The 21,426-nt window shown below is 44.7% G+C and overlaps 1 protein-coding gene across 2 annotated transcripts in view; it reads right to left on the reverse strand.

Annotated features, from left to right (window-relative positions):
• The window catches only part of PIGO (phosphatidylinositol glycan anchor biosynthesis class O), a 66,444-nt gene that overhangs the window by 30,918 nt on the left and 14,100 nt on the right, over positions 1–21,426 (reverse strand). For both annotated transcript variants that reach the window (XM_082243708.1, XM_082243709.1), the window contains exon 4: positions 4,733–4,856. In XM_082243708.1, the coding sequence (XP_082099834.1) occupies positions 4,733–4,856 (124 nt within the window). The remainder of the gene's footprint in view (positions 1–4,732; positions 4,857–21,426) is intronic.

Genomic DNA, 21,426 nt, shown 5'->3' on the forward strand with positions numbered 1-21,426 from the left:
CCTGGAGATTCATGAATAACCGGCGAAGGTTAAATGAGGTGTTCCTCCCAGGCATGAACCCGGCCTGGTCCGAGTGTATGAGTGAGAGGATCACCTTGTTAAGACGGAGGGATAAAACTTTCGCAAGGATTTTAGTGTCTACTGGGAGCAAAGAGATGGGACGGTAAGACTCTGGGGCGTGTACATCCTTGCCCGGCTTGGGAATGAGCACAATTAGCGCCTCACGCATAGAAGGGGGCAGGGTTGCATCTTTGAATAGAGATTGAAACAAAGCCAATAATTTAGGAGAAAGGAGTTCCGAATATTGGGAGAAAAATTCAATCGGGAGGCCGTCCAGGCCGGGGGCCTTAGATCTAGGGAACTTGGACACGGCTGCTGCAATCTCTTCCACAGAGATGGGTGCCTCGAGGGTCGCCAACTGGTCGGGTGTCAAAGTGGGAAAGTCAATAGAGTCCAGAAAGTCATGCATGTCAGTGCAGTCAGCGGGAGCCCTAGAGGTGTAAAGTGTACTAAAAAATGATCGGAAACACTGTGTCACCGCAGCAGGATCAGTGATCTCATTGCCCAGGTCATCCTTCAAAGTAATAACTACCGGGGGTCTATCCTCACAATGAACTAAATATGCGAGGAGTTTCCCCGCCCGCTCACCATGTGCAAACAGATTCTGCTTCTGAAAAAACATCTTAGATTTCGCCTTCTCATAGTCAAGTTGGGAAAGGACTTTAGAGGTCAATTTATACTGGGATTCATGTGCCGGAGTCGGGTCCGCCATAAAGGCCTGTTCAGCTTCAATTAGATTTGTCGTTGCCCTGGAGATCTCCTCAGCAGCCCGCGCTCTAACAGCCTTGATTTTGGAAATCATAGTGGATCTGGCGAACAGTTTAAATGCCTCCCACACCGCAGCCGGGGAGGCAGTGCCCTCATTATCAGAGAAGAATTGTGTCCAGGTCCCCTCAATGTCGTTCCCATCAGACACCAAGGGGAGCCAGGCGGGATTCAGGCGCCAGGCCGGGGGAGGTCTATTGCAGGGCAAGGACAACAGTATCCAATAAGGGCAGTGATCAGACAGAGTCCGTGGGGCGAAGCCTGCCGTCAGTAACCTGGGGAGCAGGGTTCGAGACAGCAATATCAGATCAATGCGTGACATAGAATGGTGTGCAGCCGAAAAACAGGAGTACGCACGCTGAGCGGGGTATTTGCTGCGCCAAGAGTCGGCCAAACCAAAGCTCTCCAACAATCGGGAGAACCTGGTCGGGGACGACCCCGGCGGCGCCTGGGAGGCGCCACCGGATCTATCCAGACCCGAGTCCATCACATTGTTAAAGTCACCCAGCCAGATCACCGGGGCCCCCGGACTCTGTGCCATAAACGCCAGTCCCTCCATAATAATCACAGCAGAGTAAGGGGGGGGCACATAGAAAGCCATCAGCAGCATCAATTCCCCATAGACTGACGTTTTGAGAAAAACATATCTACCCATTGGGTCGACCTGAGATCCTAGGAGCTGGAAATGTACCGATTTGGCCACCAGTAGCGCCACACCCCTGGAGTGCGAGCTATAAGCAGAGTGCTGCACCCAGCCAACCCAGGGCCGTTTGAGAGACTGTTGTACACGGCCCTCCAAATGTGTCTCCACCAGAACTATAATATCAGCCCGTACACGGCGTAGAACATTAAAGACAGCCGTCCGTTTAATCTTATCGCGCATACCCCTGACATTCCACGTCAACAATTTCAATGCGGCCATGGCAGGGGTAATACGGAGCGTGGAGCGGAGGCTCCCAGGATCTCAGGCAATAAGGCCACAGAACTAACAAGTCCACGGTCATACACTAGCAGTAATAAACGGCAGCAGAAGAGCAGATAATTATTACTTGAGGTCAATGTGCATAGAACAGAAACAGTATAGAGATTGTACCAAATATAAACCGTAAACAATGGTAATACCCCAATCCCCCCTCCCTGCCCTGCACCAACCCCAACTTGTGCGGGCATGTTCCCAAACAAGTGCCTCAACCAGAACAGGCCCACATGCGACTGGTAAAGAGCAAGATCAGGAGGCCAGGGACCCCCAGGGTATTCAGCAAAAATACAGCAAAATACAATTAGGACAAGCAAGGGGGCCCGGGGGCCCAGGTCCAGCAGAAGTCGCAGGGGGCAACAGGGGAGTTGGGCACAAACACACGCCTTAGCGGGTGTAGGGGGCGAAAACCAACAGGTGTATCGCTGGGTAGCAAAACCTATGGGCAGGTGGAAATCCATAGGAAGAGAACAGAAAAGTCAGTTCCATCTGTGGAGCCAGGGCGCTCCGCCGGTCAAACACAGGAGCAGTAGTGCAGGGAAATGAGGGGGGAGGTGGGGGGGGGAAGAGGGATGCAAAGTCTTGAGTTCCGCAGGATCTACAAAACCCCCCCTCCACCCCTGCAGCAGCTTAAGGTATAGGCAATCAGGGAGAAAGTATCATGAAGTCGCCAGGGCAAGGTGGTCAGGCTCTAGCTTCCAGTCCTTCTAACCAGGAGATGGCGGCTTCCGGATCCTCAAAGAAGTGGGCTCGGTCCTCACCCTCCACTCTAAGACGGGCCGGATACAACATAGAGTATTTGATATTCTTGATACGCAGCCTGCGTTTGACCTCCAAAAAGCTCTTGCGGCGCCTCTGGACCTCAGCAGAGAAGTCGGGGAAAATCGCTATTTTGTGATTTCCAAATGGAATGTTCCCCTTAACTCTGGCCAGGCGCAATATGGCATCTCTGTCCCGATAGTTCAGGAATTTAGCGATGAACGTGCGGGGGGGTGCACCCTGAGGGGGGGGACGCCCTGAGAGGCGATGTGCACGTTCCACAACAAAAGTGGGTGAAAAGGATTCTCTGCCATATGTCTGAGTGAGCAATTGTTCCAAATAGGATGAGGGGTCTGCACCTTCAGAGCCCTCCGGGAGGCCAATGAACCGCAGGTTACAGCGGCGCAGCCTATTCTCCATGTCATCTTGTTTTTGGAGGATAAGGTGTACTTGTTGCTGCAGCCTGTCTGAGGAGCTTTGCAATGGGGGGAGGGAGTCTTCCACCTCACTAATTCTGTGTTCAGCCTCACCAACTCTGTCCCTTAGCTTCTGCATATCCTGACGCATCAAAGATATATCTACCTTCACCTCCTCGATTTTAGTTGTCAGCATGGTCTGGCAAGTGGCAATCGCTTCCAAAACCTTGGATGTAGCAGGGCTCTCAGGCTCCTCCACCACAAGCGACGGGCCGGCGCCATCTTGGATCGGGGCCTCCTTCTCCAGCCTCCGGAATGCAGCCAGTTTTGCCGCGGCTTCAGAGCCTTTCTTCGGCGGAGACATGCGGAGGTCAGTGTCGCGGGTGTGCGGGAGGTGAAGGAAGGATTATCGTGCCCGAAGGGCTGCAGGATTAGCGGTAAAGGATATCGGTCCGGCGGAGCTCCTCTCACACACGTCCTCTCACATGCTGCGCCAGGCCACGCCCCTCTTGACTTCTTTCTTTAATAACTACATAACACAGTACTTGTACTTTTACTTTCAGTACTTGAGTAGCAAAATTTTGAAAAAAACTACTTGCAATACTTAAAGCGGAGTTCCACCCTGGATTTATTTTTTTTTTTTTATTAATACCCCCGGGACAGTCAGGGCTAGTACATTCCACAATGGCTAGCCTCTGATCTGTCCCGGGTTGCACTTACCTGTTAGGACAAATACTTACCTTGCAAACGTCTTGTCCAGCGCTGCCATCTCAGATGTGGGCAGCTTGAAGCCAGCGAGATCCCCTTCGGCGTCTTCTTCCGCCTTCTTTGGTCCCACGATGCTCTGCGCCGGCCCCGACGTCACTTCCGGGTCGTGCGCGTCATCCCTCTACAGCTTCTGGGCATGCCCAGAAGCTGTTTACAAGGGGATGACGCGCATGACCCGGAACTGACGTCGGGGGCCGGTGCAGGCGCAATGATTCCTGGGAGCTATGACGTTCAGCTCCCAGGAATCATTGCAGAGCCAGGAAGTGACGACGGGCCGCGGCCGAGGAAGGAGGAAGAAGGAAGTAAGGTAAGTATTTTTTCTTCGCTACGAGGTAAGTAAAAAAAAAAAAAAATATGCGATTATCCATTTCTTTTTCAGGTGACCCGGAGCGAGAAGATGGAGGTAAGTATAAAAATAGGGTGGAACTCCACTTTAAGTACAAAAAATGTTGAATACTTTAGTACTTCTACTCAAGTCACTTTTTGATCAAGCATTTCCACTTCTACTCAAGTCACTTTTTGATCGAGCACTTCCACTTCTACTCAAGTCACTTTTTGATCGAGCACTTGTACTTTTACTCAAGTATGGGTTTCGAGTACTTTATACAACTCTGGATAATTTTAAGGCTACCACAGAATCCTGATATATGTAAAGAACCTATAAAGGTTTGGGGTCAATATTATATTTAAGTGTTCAATTTGTAGCAACAGACAGTTTTCAAGCAGTGAACGGAAAAGTCACAGCCCGAACGTATTTTTTATTTTTTTTTGTGTGTGCAAATCTTCTCTTGAGCTATTGAGCTCTGTAAATGACATTTTGTTTTACGCATACCAGGTAAGACTAGCTTGGAGAATCTGAAAAGCAGCAAAAAGTGCCACCCGTTGCTTGCAAATGAAAATACTAAATATTTACATCTGGCCATACACATGTATAGAGATAAGCTATCCAACATTCTGAGCAGTCAAGCTTAGGAAGAGTTCCTTGTACCTTATCATCTGATTCATTTGCGTGAGTTTCTTGGCGGTCTCTGGGTGGTCTGGCCCGTGCTTGTGTCCACAGTGATCAACACCAAGAAAATGAGCAATTACCACGTCCCAATCTCCCCCGTCCACTAAGAGAAGAAGAAAAGCATCATGATATAAAACATGTCACAGCACAGATTACAGATCATTAAAGTCATAATTTATATAGGTATACTACTCGCGCCTAGGTCACGTATATAAATATGGGAAGCTGCAAGTAATCAAGTGTACTATAAATATAGTTAACTAAAAAAGTAGATATAATAAAAAATACTGCGCTACCCTTAGGGTAAAAAGTGAGGACTAGTTAAAGTGTTGTAGTGATAATAAACTTATGAGATTATAAAGTGCTATAGGTGATTATAATATTGCAATGGCTCATTTGTGTCGTAACATCAATAGGTGCATATATAGTGCAAAAAATTATCAGTTCAAAAATACAAACATGATACTTCCTTAGCAGTATCACCGACTGTTTTTTGAAGAAAACATATTATCACATTGCATTGTATATTGCGTTTTTCCAGTATTAATATCACGGACTTATTTAGCAATAATTCTGGATTTTATATATTTATTGTTTGTATTTTCGAACTGATAATTTTTTGCACTATATACAGTGGGTACGGAAAGTATTCAGACCCCCTTAAATTTTTCACTCTTTGTTATATTGCAGCCATTTGCTAAAATCATTTAGGTTCATTCTTCTTCCTCATGAATGTACACATAGCACCCAATACTGACAGAAAAACACAGAATTGTTGACATTGTTGCAGATTTATTAAAAAAGAAAAACTGAAATATCACATGGTCCTAAGTATTCAGACCCTTTGCTGTGACACTCATATATTTAACTCAGGTGCTTTCCATTTCTTCTGATCATCCTTGAGATGGTTCTACACCTTCATTTGAGTCCAGCTGTGTTTGATTATACTGATTGGACTTGATTAGGAAAGCCACACACCTGTCTATATAAGACCTTCCAGATCACAATGCATGTCAGAGCAAATGAGAATCATGAGGTCAAAGGAACTGCCTGAAGAGCTCAGAGACAGAATTGTGGCAAGGCACAGATCTGGCCAAGGTTACAAAAAGATTTCTGCTGCACTTAAGGTTCCTAAGAGCACAGTGGCCTCCATAATCCTCAAATGGAAGACGTTTGGGACGACCAGAACCCTTCCTAGAGCTGGCCGTCCGGCCAAACTGAGCTATCGGGGGAGAAGAGCCTTGGTGAGAGAGGTAAAGAAGAACCCAAAGATCACTGTGGCTGAGCTCCAGAGATGCAGTCAGGAGATGGGAGAAAGTTGTAGAAAGTCAACCATCACTGCAGCCCTCCACCAGTCGGGGCTTTATGGCAGAGTGGCCCGACGGAAGCCTCTCCTCAGTGTAAGTCACATGAAAGCCCGCATGGAGTTTGCTAAGAAACACCTGAAGGACTCCAAGATGGTGAGAAATAAGATTCTCTGGTCTGATGAGACCAAAATAGAACTTTTTGGCCTTAATTCTAAGCGGTATGTGTGGAGAAAAACAGGCACTGCTCATCACCTGTCCAATACAGTCCCAACAGTGAAGCATGGTGGTGGCAGCATCATGCTGTGGGGGTGTTTTTCAGCTGCAGGGACAGGACGACTGGTTGCAATTGAGGGAAAGATGAATGCGGCCAAGTACAGGGATATCCTGGACAAAAACCTTCTCCAGAGTGCTCTGGACCTCAGACTGGGCCGAAGGTTTACCTTCCAACAAGACAATGACCCTAAGCACACAGCTAAAATAAGGAAGGAGTGGCTTCACAACAACTCCGTGACTGTTCTTGAATGGCCCAGCCAGAGCCCTGACTTAAACCCAATTGAGCATCTCTGGAGAGACCTAAAAATGGCTGTCCACCAACGTTTACCATCCAACCTGACAGAACTGGAGAGGATCTGCAAGGAGGAATGGCAGAGGATCCCCAAATCCAGGTGTGAAAGACTTGTTGCATCTTTCCCAAAAAGACTCCTGGCTGTATTAGATCAAAAGGGGGCTTCTACTAAATACTGAGCAAAGGGTCTGAATACTTAGGACCATGTGATATTTCAGTTTTTCTTTTTTAATAAATCTGCAACAATGTCAACAATTCTGTGTTTTTCTGTCAGTATGGGGTGCTATGTGTACATTCATGAGGAAGAAGAATGAACTTAAATGATTTTAGCAAATGGCTGCAATATAACAAAGAGTGAAAAATTTAAGGGGGTCTGAATATTTTCCGTACCCACTGTATGCACCTATTGATGTTACGACACAAATGAGCCATTGCAATATTCTAATCACCTATAGCACTTTATAATCGCATACGTTTATTATCACTACAGCACTTTAACTAGTCCTCACTTTTTACCCTAAGGGTAGCGCAGTATTTTTTATTATATCTACATTAAAGTCATACAATTAAATGCAATTTAAATGGCTAGATGGCCTGAAATGCCTCATCGCCACACCATTAAATGAACCCCATTGCTGACCAATTTTTTTTGTTCTCCATAATTCAAACATGTAAAAATGTGCACGTTTGGCTTCAATAATAAAGGAGTTGTAAAGGCAGAAGAATTTTATATCTCAAAGCGAAGTTCCGCTGGCTTTTGTGTTTATTAAAATTCAGCAGCTAGAAAAAGTGTATGTGCTGACTTTTAATAAACACACACTCACCTGTCCCAGGATCCAGCGATGCGGCCACCCGAAGCCTCGGTTCTCTCTGTCTTCTCCCCGTGGTGCCGGTATCTCGAGTGTAGCTTGCGGCTTCACAGCCGGGTGCGCACTGTGCACGCGCGAGTTACACTGCGAGTCCTGAATGGACGGACAATCTTCTGGAACCTGCGACTTGTCCCAGAAGACTGCAGGGAGGGAGGGGCAGAGGAGAACTTCCGCCCAAGCCGCCTAGGCGGCCCGAGCGGAAGTTGGAGCGGGTACCTGTCAAAACTAGTGCAAAACAATCTGCACACAGCATGTAAGTATAACATGCTTGTTATTTATTTATTTATTTTTTAAAATTGAGACTTTACAATCGCTTTAATTAAAACCCACAAAACATTATAGCAAAGGACTTAATGAATAAAATTATGGTAGCTGCAATTTTTATGCGGCATGATATTTGTGCGTATGTGGGGTCAGACACCTCTCAAAACCGACCCAGTGCTTCTGATGTGGATATGGCTTTGGCTTTTTTGGTTTTATTTGACATACGATGCCCTTCCAGTGCTCCTCGCTGTAAAGGCCAATTATCGATGGGGGCCGTGGCCATTTGTTTGTATTGTTACTATATAGGTCGGGCAACGCACTGACACCTTTGCTGCCATAGTGCTATGTGCTGGGTGTTCAGTGCGCCTTTAGGGATGGGTGGGCTCCCTCTGGCTCACCTGCCCTCTATCTATTAAAATGCATGTGCTTCCACTGTGGAGACTCTTAGAAGTTCGAGTTAGGGACAGCAAAAAATGGGCCTGTAGCTTATGCATGCATTTGCAAATGTGTGCAGCCTAAACCCCTGTTTTTAATGCAAACTGTTAGACAGGTCAATTTGGTTGGTCGCTGGCTGGTCGGTAAATTGAGCTTAGAAATTTCTTTGGTTTTATTTAACCACTTGCCGACCGCCGCCCGACTATATAAGGCGGCGGTCAGCCCCTCCCAGGCAAAGTGACGTACCGGTACGTCACTAGCCTGGGAGCGAATAGGGGGCGAGCGTGCGCCAGAGGCGCGCTCCCGCCCCCGCTCGTACCAGAGGAAGCCGGCGCGTGTGACCAGCGGACCCAATGTCCGCTGGTCGCTCGCGATTGTCGGGCAGAGGAGGGAGAAAGGCAGACGGCTAGTGTAAAGAAAGCCGCCTGTCATTCTCCCCTGGGTAAAAACACAGATCACTCGGTCCTGCTATGTAGGACCGTTGATCTGTGCTATTACACCACTAGCCACATCCAATCACAGTAAGAATCACGCCCCTAGGGACACGCCTAACCCCTCTCTCTCCAATAAAGTTAACCCCTTCACTCCCAGTGTAATTTTTACAGTAACAGTATATATTTATAGCACTGATTACTGTAGTAATGTCACTGGTACCCCCAAAAGTGTCAAAAATGTCAGTCAAGGGTCCAATCTGTCTGCCGCAATGTCGCAGTACCGCAAAAAAAAAAAAAAAAAAAAAAAAAAAAAAATCGCAGATCGCCGCCATTACGTGTTAAAAACAAAAACAACAAAAATCTTTCCCTTAGTTAGTAAACGCAATAACTTTTGCGCAAACCAATCAAAATACGCTTATTGTGATTTTTTTTTACCAAACATATGTAGCAGAAAACAAAATTGTCCAAAAATTAAAAAAAATTTTGATTTTTACATTTTGGGGGGAATTTCATATAAAAAAATGTGAAAAATATTGTTATTTTTGCAAAATTGTCACACTTTTTTTGTTTATAGCGCATGATCAAAAAATTGCACAGGTGATCAAATACCACCAAAAGGAAGCTCTGTTTGTGGGAAAAAAAGGACGTCAAATTTGTTTGGGTACAGTGTCGCACGACCGCGCAATTGTCCGTTAAAAGTCACGCAGTGCCGAATCGCAAAATAGGGCCTGGTCAGGAAGGGGGTAAAATCTTCCGGGGCTTAAGTGGTTAACATACGTTGCACTTCCAGTGCTCCTTGCTTCAAAGGCCAATTATAGGTGGGGGGCGTGGCCATTTGTTTGCTTTAAAAGGTTGCAGCCAGCGCTGCTCCGGCCACACCCCCTGACATGTTTCGCCCTGCCTACCGGGGCTTGGTCACAGAGATATATGATATTTGTACAAATGTTTATCAAATCTGTAGTAAAAAAATAAAAGATAAAAATTACATTTAATTCACAGTTCACAAAAACACAATTTAATCTCCAACTTTTGTGCAGAAAATGTAAAATGGATATCAGAATATGTCAAGCCTCAAAACTGTGTACACCTGTGAAACAGGATAAAAATACAATACCCTACATTCAATAAATACCTTAAAACAAAAACCTTATAGCAGTCTAGATCACTTCTACAAGGAGTTCCTGCAGAAACATTCTAAGAAAAGTTCATGGCTGCTATTGATTAAACCACTGGGTTAACCCTTTCATGCCTAAGCCTTTTTCTGACACATGTTGTTTACAAGTTAAAAAAAAAAAGTTTGTGCTAGAAAATTACTTAGAACCCCTAAATATTATATATATTTTTTAGCAGAGACCCTAGAGAATAAAATGGCGATTTTGCAATATGTTATGTAACACTAGATTTGCCCAGCGGTCTTTCAAATGCAATTTTTTTTTTTTTTAAGAAATACACATTCATGCATTAAAAAAATAACAAAAGAGTAAAGTTAGCCTAATTTTTTTTTTATAATGTGAAAGATAATGTTACGCCGAGTAAACAGATACCCAACATGTCATGCTTTAAAATTGCGCACACTCGTGGAATGGGGACAAACTTCAGTACTTAAAAATCTCCATGGGCGACACTTTAAAAATTTCTACAGGCTACCTGTTACAGAGGGGGTCTTGCACTAGAAATATTGCTCTCGCTCTAACGATCGTTGCAATACCTCACATGTGTGGTTTGAATACTATTTACATTTATGGGCGTGACTTAGGTATGTGTTCGCTTCTGCGCACGAGCACGGAGCGATGAGGAGTTTTAATTTTTTTTTTAACGCTGTCCCTTTAAATATTTTAAAGGTTTTATTTTTGATTACTTTTATTGCTGTCACAAGCAATGTAAACATCCCCTGTGTCTGTAATAGGCAGTGACAGGTGCTCTTTTATAAAGGGATCTGGGGTCTATATGACCCCAAATCCCTCCTTTGCACTTAAAAGCATTCACAACACCAAAGTTTGGCTGTTTTGAAAACTGTCATTTTTTTTTTTTACATCTGGCGTCTTTAACCACTTAAGCCCCGGAAGATTTTACCCCCTTCCTGACCAGGGCATATTTTGCGATTCGGCACTGCGTGACTTTAACGGACAATTGTGCGGTCGTGCGACGCTGTACCTAAAAGAATTTGACGTCCTTTTTTTCCCACAAACAGAGCTTCCTTTTGGTTGTATTTGATCACCTGTGCGATTTTTTGATCATGCGCTATAAACAAAAAAAGAGCGTCAATTTTGCAAAAATAACAATATTTTTCATTTTTTTTTATATGAAATTCCCCAAAAAAAATGTAAAAATCAAATTTTTTTTAACATTTTAGGCCAATTTGTTTTATTCTACATATGTTTGGTAAAAAAAAAAAAAAAAACGCAAAAAGTGTATTTTGATTGGTTTGCGCAAAAGTTATTGCGTTTACTAACTAAGGGAAAGATTTTTGTCATTTTTGTTGTTTTTTTTTTTTTAACGAGTAATGGCTCGATTTTTTTTGCGGGACTGCGACATTGCGGCGGACAGATCGGACCCTTGACTGACATTTTTGACACTTTTGGGGGTACCAGTGACATTACTACAGTAATCAGTGCTATACCTATGCATTGTTACTGTAAAAATGACACTGGGAGGGAAGGGGTTAACTTTATTGGAGAGGGAGGGGTTAAGTGTGTCCCTAGGGGCGTGCTTCTAACTGTGATTGGATGTGGCTGTTTGTGTAACAGCAGAGATCAATGGTCCTACATAGCAGGACCGTATGATCTGTGCTGTTACACAGGGAATGACAGGCGGCTGTGTTTACATTAGCTGCCTGCCTTTCTCCCGGTGTAACCGACGATCGGGAGTGACCGGCGGACATCGGGTCCGCCGGTCACTCACGCGGGGGGGTCCGTGAGCGAGCGGGAGCGCGCCTCCGGCGGCGCAAGCTTGCTCCCTAGAGCCTCACAGGCTAGTGACGTACTCATATGTCACTTTGCCTGTGAGGGGCTGACTGCCGCCGTATATAGTCGTGCGGCAGTCGGCAAGTGGTTAAGTTGTCAGTAAACCAGAAGTGATGCCATGACATTGCTTCCGGGTTACTAGATCCAAGACTCGATCAAAGCCGATTCTGGCTTAGTTCTGGGTCTCCGGCCAGCTGACGAACAAGCCGGCTGGTCGCTCAGGCCCCCAGTGGAACGGGAGTGCCTGGGCGAGCCGTGGAAGGCGGCAGGAAGAGGGGGGGGCGCCCCCTCCCGCTGCTTGTAATAACAACCGAGCGGCGTTCATGCCAAAGAGCTGAAATCCAATAAAAGGGACAGATCAGGAACAGTCAGGCTGGTGATGAAAGGGGTTTTGTTGCACACATCTGCAAATACATGCGTAAGCTCCAGAGCCCCGACAAGGCACCCCATTTTCTGTGGCCGAACTCTAAATTCTGTGAGTCTCCAGCAATGGAAGCACATCTTTTTGTGTCTTGTTACATGCATTGCCCTTCAAACGCTCCTTACTGCAGAGACCAGTTACAAGTGAGGGCAGTAACCATTTGTTTGTGCTATGGATTATATTGGCCAGGCAACACACTGACACTTTTGCTGCCATAGTGCTATAGGCCCTGTGCCTTTAAGAAGGGGAGGGCTCCCTTCAGGTATATCTGCCCTACACCTGTCCATTTAAATGCATGTGCTTCCATTGTTGGAGACTCACAGAATTTAGAGTTAGGACCACAGAAAATGGGGTGCCTTGTCGGGGCTCTGTCGCTTACGCATGTATTTGCAGATGTGTGCAACTAAAACCCCTGTTTTTCAAGAGGAAGTAAACCCATCAAAAAAAAACCCCTGTAAGACAAAGGCATAATGTGCTAGTATGCATCGCATACTAGCTCATTATGAAATACTTATCTTAGAACGAAGCCCCCGCAGTGCCGTCCGCTCAGCGACAGGACAGCCAGCATGTTCGGCTGTCCTGCATCCTGGTTTGCGTCCTCTGGCCATCTGATTGGCCGGAGGCGCGATGACATCACTCCCACGCATGCGCGCCAGAGCAGCCGTTCTAGGCACAGGGCTCTGAAGGAACGGCACGGGTAGCTGTTCCTTCGGAGCGCATGCACCGATGACGTCGTCGGCTGCATTAATAGTAAATATCTCCGAAAAGGTGCATGTTTAGGAGATATTTACAGTACCTATAGGTAAGTTTTATTAACCACTTAAGCCCCGGAAGATTTTACCCCCATTCCGACCAGGGGGTATTTTACGACTCGGCACTGCGTGACTTTAACCACTTGCCGACTGCCTAACGCCGATCTACGTCGGCAGTCAGCCCCTCACAGGCAAAGTGACGTAGGGCTACGTCACTAGCTTGTGAGGGTCTAGGGAGCGAGCGCGCGCCCCCGGAGGCGCGCTCCCGCTCCCGCGTGGTCACGGACCCCCCCGCGCGTGTGACCGGCTGACCCGATGTCTGCCGGTCACTAGGCGATCGGCGGGGGAGAGGGAGAATGTCAGGCAGCTTGTGTAAACAAGCTGCCTGTCATTCTCCTCGCTGTAAAGACACTGATAAAACGGATCTAGTATGTAGATCCGTTGATCAGTGTCCTTACAGCTCAAGCCACAGCCAATCACAGTAGAAAGCACGCCCCTAGGGATACACACAGCCCCTCCCTTCCAAATAAAGTTAACCCCTTCACAACCAGTGTATTTTTACAGTAACAGTGCATATGTATAGCACTGATTACTGTAGAAATGTCACTGGTAACCCCAAAAGTGTCACAAATGTCAGTCAAGGGTCCGATCTGTCCGCCCCAATGTCGCAGTACCACAAAAAAAATCGCAGATCGCCGCCATTACGCGTTAAAAAAAAAACAACAAAAATGACAAAAATCTTTCCCTTTGTTAGTAAACGCGATAACTTTTGCGCAAACCAATCAAAATACGCTTTTTGCGATTTTTTTTTACAAAACATAGGTAGCATAAAACAAATTGGCCGAAAATTTTAAAAAATTTTGATTTTTACTTTTTTTTTTGGGGGAATTTCATATAAAAAATGTGAAAAATATTGTTATTTTTGCAAAATTGACGCTCTTTTTTTGTTTATAGCGCGTGATCAAAAAATCGCACAGGTGATCAAATACCACCAAAAGAAAGCTCTGTTTGTGGGAAAAAAAGGACGTCAAATTCGTTTAGGTACAGCGTCGCACGGCCGCGCAATTGTCCGTTAAAGTCACGCAGTGCCGAATCGCAAAATACCCCCTGGTCAGGAAGGGGGTAAAATCTTCCGGGGCTTAAGTGGTTAACTGACAATTGTGCGGTCATGCAATGTGGTACCCAAACGAAATTTACGTCCTTTTTTTCCCACAAACAGAGCTTTCTTTTGGTGGTATTTGATCACCTCTGCGCTTTTTATTTTTTGCGATACTAATTAAAAAAAGAGCAAAAATTTTGCAAAAAAATGACATTTTCAACTTTGTCTTTTAAAAAATATCCAATATACTCAATTTATGTATTTTTTTTTGGCCAAAATATATTTAGCTACATGTCTTTGACAAAAAAAAATTCAATGAGCGTATTTTTATTGGTTTGCGCAAAAGTTATAGCGTCTACAAACTATGGTGTAAATACAGAAATTTACGCAGCTTTAATTTTTGACTGCCTATCTCATTTCATGAAGTGCTAAAATGGCAGGGCAGTACAAAACCCCCCCAAACTACCACTTTTTGGAAAGTAGACATCCTAAGGAATGTTCTGAGAGGCATGTTGAGCTCATTGAATATTTCATTTTTTTGTCACAGGTGTTTGAAAAATGACTAAAAATTTTTTTTTTTTTTTTTTTTTTTTACACAAAGTTGTCATTGAAATGATATATTGCTCACACATGCCATGGGTATATGTGTAATTACACCCCAAAATATATTCTGCTGCTTCTCCTGAGTACAGGGATACCACATATGTGGGACTTTTTGGGAGCCTAGCTGTGTACGGGACCACAAAAACAAATCCCCACCATCAGAATTTCAAAGGGCGTACATTTTTCATTGCATTTTCTCACTACCTCTAACGGTTTAGGAGGCCCTGAAATGTCAAGATACCACAAAACCCCCCCAAATGACCCCATTTTGGAAAGTAGACACCCCAAGCTGTTTGCTAAGAGGCATGGTGAGTCCATGGAATATTTTATATTTTACCACAAGTTTTGGGAATATTACTATTTTTTTTTTTTATTTTTTTTTTTTACACAACGTTGTCACTAAAAGATAGAATTCTCACACATGACATGGGTATATGTGGAATTACACCCCAAAATACATTCTGCCACTTCTCCTGAGTATGGGGATGCCCCATGTGTGAGACTTTTTGGGAGCCTAGCTGTGTACAGGACCGCGAAAACCAATCAACACTCCCAGGTTTTCTAATGGCGTAAATTGTGCATGTCACCTCTGCACTACCTGTCACAGTTTCGGAGGCCCTAAAATTCCAAGATAGCACAAACCCCCCCCAAATGACCCCATTTTGGAAAGTAGACACCCCAAGCTATTTGCTGAGAGGCATGGTGAGTCCATGGAATATTTTATATTCTGCCACAAGTTCCGGGAAATATATATATATATATATATTTTTTTTTTTTTTTCACAAAGTTGTCAGTAAATGAAATATTGCTCACACATGCCATGGGTATATGTGAAATGACACCCCAAAATACATTCTGCTGCTTCTCCTGAGTACAGGGATACCCCATGTGTGAGACTTTTTTGCAGTCTAGCCGAGTACAGGTCCCCGAAAACCAGTCCCCGCTTTCAGGCTTTCCAAGGGCGTAAATTGTTGATTTCACTCCTGACTACCTATCACAGTTTCGGAGGCCCTAAAATTCCAAGATAGCACAAAACCCCCCCAAATGACCCCATTTTGGAAAGTAGACACCCCAAGCTATTTGCTGAGAGGCATGGTGAGTCCATGGAATATTTTATATTTTGCCACAAGTTCCGGGAAATATATATATATATATATATTTTTTTTTTTTTTTACACAAAGTTGTCAGTAAATGATATATTGCTCACACATGCCATGGGTATATGTGAACTGACACCCCAAAATACATTCTGCTGCTTCTCCTGAGTATAGGGATACCCCATGTGTGAGACTTTTTTGCAGTCTAGCCGAGTACAGGACCCCGAAAACCAATCATCGCCTTCAGGCTTTCCAAGGGCGTAAATTGTTGATTTCACTCCTGACTACCTATCACAGTTTTGGAGGCCATGAAATGCCAAGACAGCACAACCCCCCCCCCAAATGACCCCTTTTCGGAAAGTAGACACCCTGAGCTATTTGCAGAGAGGCATGTTGAGTGTTTTGCAGATCTCACTTTTTGTCACAAAGTTTTGGAAATTGAAAAAAGAGGAAAAAAAATGCATTTTCCTGTTTTTTCTTCATTTTCCAAAAAAAATTAGAGCTGCAAAATACTCACCATGCCTCTCAGCAAATAGATTGGAGTGTCTACTTTGCAAAATGGGGTCATTTGGGGGGGGTTTGTGCAATCTTGGCTTTTTATGGACTTCAAAACTGTGATAGGTAGTAAGGAGTGAGATCAACAATTTACGCCCTTAGAAAGCCTAAAGGTGCGCATTGGTTTTCCGGGTCCTGTACGCGGCTAGACTGGCAAAAAGTCTCACACATGGGGTATCATTGTACTCAGGAGAAGCAGCAGAATGTATTTTGGGGTGTCATTTCACATATACCCATGGCCTGTGTGAGCAATATATCATTTACTGACAACTTTGTGTAAAAAAATAAAAAAAAATAAAAAAAATTTTTTTCCTCGAAACTTGTGGCAAAATATAAACTATTCCATGGACTCACCATACTTCTCAGCCAGTAGCTTGGAGTGTCTACTTTGCAAAATGGGGTCATTTGGGGGGGTTTTGTGCCATCTTGAAATTTCAGGGCCTCTGAAACTGTGACAGGTAGTCAGGGGTAAAATCAGCAATTTACGCCATTAGAAAACCTGAAGATGTGGATTGGTTTTCGGGGGCGCGTACACAGCTAGGCTCCCAAAAAGTCTCACACATGTGGTATCCCTGTACTCAGGAGAAGCAAAAGAATGTATTTTGGGGTGTCATTTCACATATTCCCATGGCATGCATGAGCAATATATCATTTAGTGACAACTTTCTGTAAAAAAACAACAAAAAAAAAAAAATAATAATTTTCCCGAAACTTGTGGCAAAATATAAAATACTCCATGGACTCACCATGCCTCTCAGAAAAAAGCTTTGGGTGTCTACTTTTCAAAAAGGGGTCATTAGGGGGGTGTTTGAACAGTTCCGGCATTTTATACTCAATCTTAGCCACACATCACCCACTCTTCTAACCACTTGAAAACCAAGCCTTTTCTGTGCCTTTTTGTTTACATGAAAAAATATTTTTTTTTTACTAGAAAATTACTTTGAACCCCCAAACATTATATATTTTTTTAAAGCAGAGGCCCTATAGAATAAAATGGTGGATGTTGCAAATTTTTTTGTCACACGGTATTTGCGCACAGATTTTCCAAACGCAATTTTTGCGAAAAAAATACATTTTTTTTTAATTTATTGCACAAATACACTATATAATTCCAATTTTTTTGGTAAAATTTAAAAGATGATCTTATGCCGAGTTCATAGACACCTAACATGACATGCTTTAAAAATTGCGCATGCCTGCGCAGTGACAAAAACGTATGTACATTTTTGAAAACCTTTAAAAGTCTCTACAGGTTACCACTTTAGACTTACAGAGGAGGTCTACTGCAAGAATTACTGCACTCGATCTGGCGATCGCGGCGATACCTCACATGCATGCTGCAATTGTGGTTTACATATGACACTAGACCACCGCTTGCGTGCGCCATTGCGCGCAAGCACCGGGGGTAAGGGGGGGGGCTCAATTTTTTTTTTTTTTTTTTCTTTTGCTTTTTTATGTTATTTTGACACCTTTCCTTTAATTTTTTTTTTTTTTAAATCATTTTTATTGTTATCATAGTGAATTTAAATATCCCCTATGATAGCAATCTGTAGTGACAGGTACTCTTTTTAAAAAAAATTGGGGTCTTTTAGACTCTAGATCTCTCCTCTGACCTTAACGCATCTGACCACACCAAAATTGGTGTGATAAAATACTTTCCCAATTTCCCAATGGCCCTGTTTATTTCTGGCGAAACAGAAGTCATAAAATGCTCGTAGCCTCCGGCATCTTAGGCCATAGAGATGATTGGAGCCATTCTCATCTCCAATTAGCTCTATGGTTAGATAATTGAACCACCGGCTGCACTCTCGGGTTAACCGGTGGGACAGGAGAGCCAGAGAAAAACCATGGAAGGCTGCGGAAGGCGGCGGTGGGGGGAGGCCCCTCCCACTGCATGTAAAAGCAGTCTAGCGGCCAATTACCTGCTAGAATTGCTTTTACATGTAAGCCGACCGCTGGCTGTAAAAAACGATACCAAGATGATGCCTAAATCTGCAGGCATCATCCTGGTATAACCACTCAAAGTCCAGCAACGTACCAGTACATTGCTGGTCCTTGTTTGGCATATAGGTTTTTTTTTTTTTCATGCAGCCTGTGGGCTGAACGGAAAAAAAGAGAACCTATCAGAAATCAGCACAGGAATAATGCGTAGTATTACTCATCATTAACCGCCCAAACAACCACCCACTGAATTTAATGATGGGTATACACGGCGCTATCCACGTATACCAAAATAGGATTTTAACTGCAGTGCTGAAATCAGAAAATCACCACAGCTGCTATCAGCAAAGGTATCCATATATGCTGAGCGCAAACGCTGTTTGTGTCAGAATATATAAAATCAATGCGTGGTAGCCGACGAGTACCTGCAAGAGAAACAGGTCACAAAAGAATGAAAAAACAAACAAAGGACATTGAAAAAAAGTATAGTAGGAAGGAGTAGAAGGACATATAAAATGACTGACAACAACAGTTTTTGGATTTTTATCATTAACCGCCCAAACAACCACCCACTGAATTTAATGATGGGTATACACGGCGCTATCCACGTATACCAAAATAGGATTTTAACTGCAGTGCTGAAATCAGAAAATCACCACAGCTGCTATCAGCAAAGGTATCCATATATGCTGAGCGCAAACGCTGTTTGTGTCAGAATATATAAAATCAATGCGTGGTAGCCGACGAGGGACCTGCAAGAGAAACAGGTCACAAAAGAATGAAAAAACAAACAAAGGACATTGAAAAAAAGTATAGTAGGAAGGAGTAGAAGGACATATAAAATTACTGACACCACAACAGTTTTTGGATCCTTTTATTTTTCTTTCTAACTGTTCCTTTACTTCTTGATTTGGGAGGGACTGCGATCATCTGCGATCTTCTCTTCCAGCTTGGGTCTCTCAAAATGTCGATGGACATCCAACATCCTTCGAGACCCTGTGTTTATGTGCCCTACACTGTGTCGTGCTGTACCCTACGCTAATAATCCACTAGTGTATGGTAGCGCTCGAAACATTCCCCGATGCAGAGACCAGGTTGGTCAGGACATTTGGGACAATAATAACGGGTGTCACGCCTAAATCCGCGCTTGCTACAGACACGACATCTTCTTTGGGGCCATCTTTGGGTAGGGGTACTCGGGAGGACATGTGAAAAATGCCTCTCATGCAGCCGGCTCACTGCATCTGGAAGGGGAAGTTGGGCAGGCATGCCTCCTGGGTACAGGTAGGCAAGGATGATCTCTTCCTGGAATTCCCGGAAAGATCCAGTTCGTCCTGACGCCCTGTATAGGACAAAGGCGTTCAGCATAGCCAATTGGTATAGGTAAACAGACACTTTTTTGTACCAGCGTCTGGCTTTACGGGCAACTAAATACGGCGCCAAAAGCTGGTCGTTAAGGTCCACCCCTCCCATGTTAAGGTTATATTCGTGGACACAGAGGGGTTTCTCCACAACGCCAGTTGCCGTAGGAATTTGGATCGTCGTGTCTGGGTGAAGGGAGGACAGAACATAAACATCCCGTGTATCCTTCCACTTCACCGCAAGTAATTTGTCCGTTTTCAAGCAGGCTCTCGCCCCCCGACTAAGACGGGAATCTACAAGCCGTTGGGGGAAGCCCCGGCGATTAGGTCGCACGGTGCCACATGCGCCAATTTGTAAATCAAGAAGGTGACTAAATAGTGGCACGCTTGTATAAAAGTTGTCCACGTACAAATGGTACCCCTTTCCGGATAAGGGTGACACCAAGTCCCAAACGATCTTACCGCTGCTCCCTATGTAGTCTGGGCAGTTGGGGGGCTCCACACAGCTATCTTTTCCCTCATAGACCCGGAAACTAACTGTATAGCCTGTGGCCCTGTCACACAATTTATACAGTTTGACCCCGTATCTGGCACGCTTGCTGGGGAGGTACTGTTTCATAGCAAGGCGGCCAGTAAATTTAATCAGGGACTCGTCAACGCAGACAACTTGTTCGGGGGTAAACAAGGCTGCAAACCGCTGATTGAAGTGGTCTATGAGGGGCCGAATTTTGTGGAGCCGATCGTATGCAGGGTCTCCCCGAGGACGACAGAGTTCATTGTCGCTGAAATGCATAAATCGCAGAATTTGCTCGTATCTCCCCCTGGACATGGAGGCAGAGTACATGCGCATATGGTGAACTGGGCTAGTGGACCAATATAGCCGCAATTCACTCTGTTTAGTTATGCCCATGTGGAGGGAAAGGCCCAGAAAGATCTTAAATTCGGAAACCGTTATAGGTTTCCAGCCGAATTGTCTGGCAAGGTGTGAATTTGGGTTGGCGGCGATGAACTGTTGTGCATACAAATTTGATTGATCCACAATAGATCTGTAAAGATCTTCCGTGAAGAACAGCTCAAAAAAGTTCAGGGGCGTAAAACCAGCTGTCTCCACGTGGATTCCAGGTTGGGCGGTGAATGGGGGAAGTACTGGCGCTGTAGTATCGGTGGGTTGCCAATTAGGAAATGCCAGCGCATCAGGGAGGGCACTATGGGCTCTACGGGCCTGTCTTCGAATACGCGGTGGCTGCGGGCCACTACTTGTGCTAGCCACCGCACCAGCTTCAACTGCACTTAGGGGACTCGCCACGTCACCAGGTCTTACTGCAGTGCTGGTTGTACTAGGTCCAGGTTGTACTAGGCCGCTGGCGCTTGCCAGGTCGCCAGAAGGATGAGCGGCACTAGTACCCACACTCTGCTCCATACGAGCACCCTGCGATTCCTGCATCACAACAACTTCAGAATGGGGTCGGGTACGCCTGGGTCTAACAGGGACCCATCTGTCGTCAGAGCTATCTGTCAGGGAGCCGCTGCCGTCATCAGGTTCATATACTGACACTAATTCGGTCATTGTAGCTTCCCCTTCGCTATCAGATGACTCGGTCAGCATATAACTGAGAAGCTCTTCATCCCTGTACGAACGTTTGGTCATTTTGGCAACTAAATTTACTCGTACAGTGATGCGACTCACAGGTAATAAAAGCACCTGGTTGTCGAAGACTATTTCAAGCGCTACAAAAAAAACTGCTAATGCTAGCAGGGATCAGGCCTGACTCTGCTAACACAGCGGTTTTGTGTCTTGTGTTTTTTTGCAAGTGACAGTAATCTATTGATTACTACACTTGCCTGGGTGAAAGGGTTAAACGCAGGTGCTGGCCGGAATCAGTGCTGATCGTGCAAACACCGCGTTTTGGGAACCCTAAACTATGGGGGCGCTAGTATAGTTCTGATCAGATCAGATATTGATCTGTTCAAACACTATACTAGAAATGGAAGTGTAGGTGCGTGCGT

Source organism: Pelophylax lessonae (genome assembly GCF_965119305.1).
Source record: "Pelophylax lessonae genome assembly, chromosome: 1".
Taxonomy (NCBI): domain Eukaryota; kingdom Metazoa; phylum Chordata; class Amphibia; order Anura; family Ranidae; genus Pelophylax; species Pelophylax lessonae.